Source organism: Rhododendron vialii, chromosome 5a, assembly GCF_030253575.1.
Source record: "Rhododendron vialii isolate Sample 1 chromosome 5a, ASM3025357v1".
In the NCBI taxonomy this organism is placed as follows: Eukaryota; Viridiplantae; Streptophyta; class Magnoliopsida; order Ericales; family Ericaceae; genus Rhododendron; species Rhododendron vialii.
The window spans coordinates 10,508,912-10,512,183 of NC_080561.1; the positions used below are offsets into that span (position 1 = coordinate 10,508,912).

General features: G+C 36.3%; 1 protein-coding gene across 1 annotated transcript; it reads left to right on the forward strand.

Moving 5' to 3' along the window:
* The first annotated feature begins 361 nt into the window (after positions 1-361).
* LOC131326738 (uncharacterized) lies at positions 362-988 on the forward strand. The gene has a single exon (XM_058359604.1). The coding sequence runs from the start codon at positions 500-502 to the stop codon at positions 986-988; it is 489 nt and encodes a 162-aa protein (XP_058215587.1). The 5' UTR covers positions 362-499.
* Positions 989-3,272: the final 2,284 nt, after the last annotated feature.

Here is a 3,272-nt window from a genome sequence, read left to right on the forward strand (position 1 = left end):
GAGGTGTACTAATATAGGTACCATGACGAACAACGAGAATGACAAGAATAGAGTGAGAGTGCGCAAACAAAAATCCGGGTCTCAAAATAGAAAAGTGAGGCAACGAAAAGATGAAATGGAAAAATCACTAGTGGGTTCAATATCTAGTCTATTTAATGCGAAAGAACAAAAATCTCTTCTTTCAAGTCAAGTTGAAGAAGCAAGTGATGAAGAATTTGGGGAGGATGATGTGAATAATGATCTTAGTGATAAAGGTGTTAATGAAGAAGCTAGTGGCGCAAATACGGGTAACGTTCATGAGGAACCCTTTTGTTTTTGTTGCAAGTTATTCAAGCATAAAACAATGACAACTAGTTTGGCCGGAGAGGAAACTAGGGATTGGCATAACCTTCCTACAAAGCTTAGAGACCATAAAAGGAATGTAGAACATATCACCAATGTCGTGAGGTGGGTGGACTTGCAAAAGGGACTTCAACAAAAAGCAACAATTGACAAGAAAATGGAAGATCAAATCAACAAAGAGAGAGTTCGTTGGAAGATGATACTAGTTCGAATAATTGGGGTTGTGAAGACTCTTTCTCGAAATAGTTTGCCATTCCGTGGAACTAATGAGAAGATTTATGAGAAGAATAATGGACTTTTTTGTCAACTTATTGAATTTGTTGCAGAGTTTGATCCTATCATGCAAGAGCACCTTCGACGTGTGGTAGATAAAGAGATTCAAAATCATTATCTTAGCCACAAAATTCAAAATGAATTGATAAGCTTGTTGGCGAAAGAGATTAAAGATAAAATCTTGAAGAAGATTTTAAAAGCAAAGTACTTTTCGGTTATCCTTGATTGTACTCCTGATCTTAGTCATGATGAGCAAATGTCGATTTTTATAAGATGTGTGGATGTTGAGGATGAAAGTAAAGTCAAGGTGGAGGAATTCTTTCATGGATTTATTAAGGTTCATGACACGTCGGGGCTTGGGCTTTTCAAGTGACTTGAAGGAGCTTTGGTTGATCTTAAACTCAACATTGATGATATAAGAGGACAAGGTTATGACAATGGCTCAAATATGAAAGGTAAAAATCAAGGTGTACAAAAAAGGCTACTTGATGTAAATCCCAGAGCATTCTATATTCCATGTGGTTGTCATAGTTTAAACCTTGCACTATGTGATATGGCAAAATCTAGTGCAAAAGCAAGAGACTTTTTTGGATATGTGCAAAAAGTTTATACTTTGTTTTCGGGTTCAACACAACGGTGGGATATTCTTAGAGCATATGTGAAGGGTTTGACACCAAAGGCATTGTCAGTTACTCGTTGGGAAAGTCATGTTGAGAGTGTTAGAGCAATAAGAAATCAAGCACCGGAATTAAGAGATGCATTGATCGAAATTGCAAATGTTTTTAAAGAAGATATTGTGTTTTCAGAAGCTAAAGGCTTGTGCAAGAATGCTTTGGAGGATCTTGAGTTCTTGATTAGCTTATGTATTTGGTACAAAATCTTAGACAAAGTTAATCAAGTTAGCAAAATTCTTCAACGAGAAGAGATGGATATTGAAGATGCAATTACAAGGATAAAAGAGTTGATTTTATTCTTTGAAGAGCTTAGAAAAGATGGTTTTGAAGACTTGATGAAGGAAGCCAAAGAACTTGCTCATGATGTTGGTTTTGAACCGGTATTTGCAAAAAAAAAGAGTTGTTCAAAGAAAAAAGCAATTTGATGAGGATGTGGTAGAGGATGCCCACGGAAGTCAATCACCGGAAGAGTGTTTTAGAACTTCTTATTTCCTCCTCATCATAGATCAAGCTCTTGCATCACTTAAGGACCGGTTTAAGCAATTTGAACTTTATGACTCAATCTTTGGATTTTTGTTTAATGCGAAATTCAAGAGTGTTAGTGAAGAGCAATTGATGGAGCATTGCACTAAATTAGAAAGTTTCTTGGAATACAAACAACGTGGTGATATTTATGGGAAGGAGTTATTCCAAGAACTTAAGACATTTGAAAACAATATTGCCGAGAGAAGTAACTAAATCGATTGACATCCTTGATTTTATAAAGTCTTATTGGAAAGATGGCGGTTTCCAAATTGTTTGGGTTGCTTATTGAATTTTGTTGACTATTCCGGTCACAGTTGCTTCGGCGGAGAGAAGCTTTTCGAAGTTGAAGTTGATAAAAACATATCTTCAGACTACCATGTCACAGGAGAGATTAAGTGGATTGGTTATGATCTCAATTGAAAATGAGTACTTGGATAAGTTAGAGTACGATGATTTAATTGAAGAATTTGCTTTAAAAAATGCAAGGAGAAGTTGTTTTCTTTGAATTAGATTGTGCTAATCATAAAGCACTATAACCGAGTTTTATTTTGATTTTGAATTTTTGATGTAATTGAAGCTAAAGGCACAATATAATCTTGTTTTTGTTATTGTAAGTTTTTTTTTCTTGTATGGTTTTTTTTTTTTTTACTTAAAATACTACGTGGGCAACCAAGCTTGAGGTCGGGCTTGAGCAACCCAAATGTCGGGGCCGGCACTGAACACATTCACATTCACATCCACTGATATTTTATGAGGGGTTGTACATCCGGTAGGCTAACCACCGATCCATAAGTGGGTTTATACGGTTTGGTAACGGCTGCCTCGAATTCGACGTCTCTGGTCCTTTGTCAAAATCAACACTGCCGTCTTTGTTAAATTCATCACGATGGTTGGCAACAAGTTCAGCAAAGTTTTGAATTCCCCGTATTGAGTATGGTTGGCAAGAGGTTTAGGTTCGGTTCATTTAGTAGACGAATCAAACTCGAACGAGCCTTTACCGAGTCGAGCCTCAAACAATTCACGAACGGCTCAATTCATTTACAGCCTTAGAGGGACACCTGTAGTCTACGTGCATATTTGGAGTCCCATATTTTTTTATCAGGCTGAATATATGCCATCTGAAACTTATGAGAAAATAGTTTTATCATATCATGATATCTGTAATTACGTATTTGTAGCATATCAGATTATATAGGAATATGCAACAAACTTACAAAGTTAAATTAAAACCTAGCATCCCAAGTCCTGGAGAAGAAACTGGAATTCATTAACCGGTCTTTTTGGTTTTTATAAGAAATCAAAGGATTTACCGAGATTTCCTTTGATTTCTTATAACCCCCAAAAGGGTGAAACATCAATTCTGGAGTAATTTTAAATGTTCTATGTTACGCGCACAAAAAAATGAACCATCAATTTCGAGTCCGCAGATAACTTTTCGTGGACAGAGTCGGACACCTC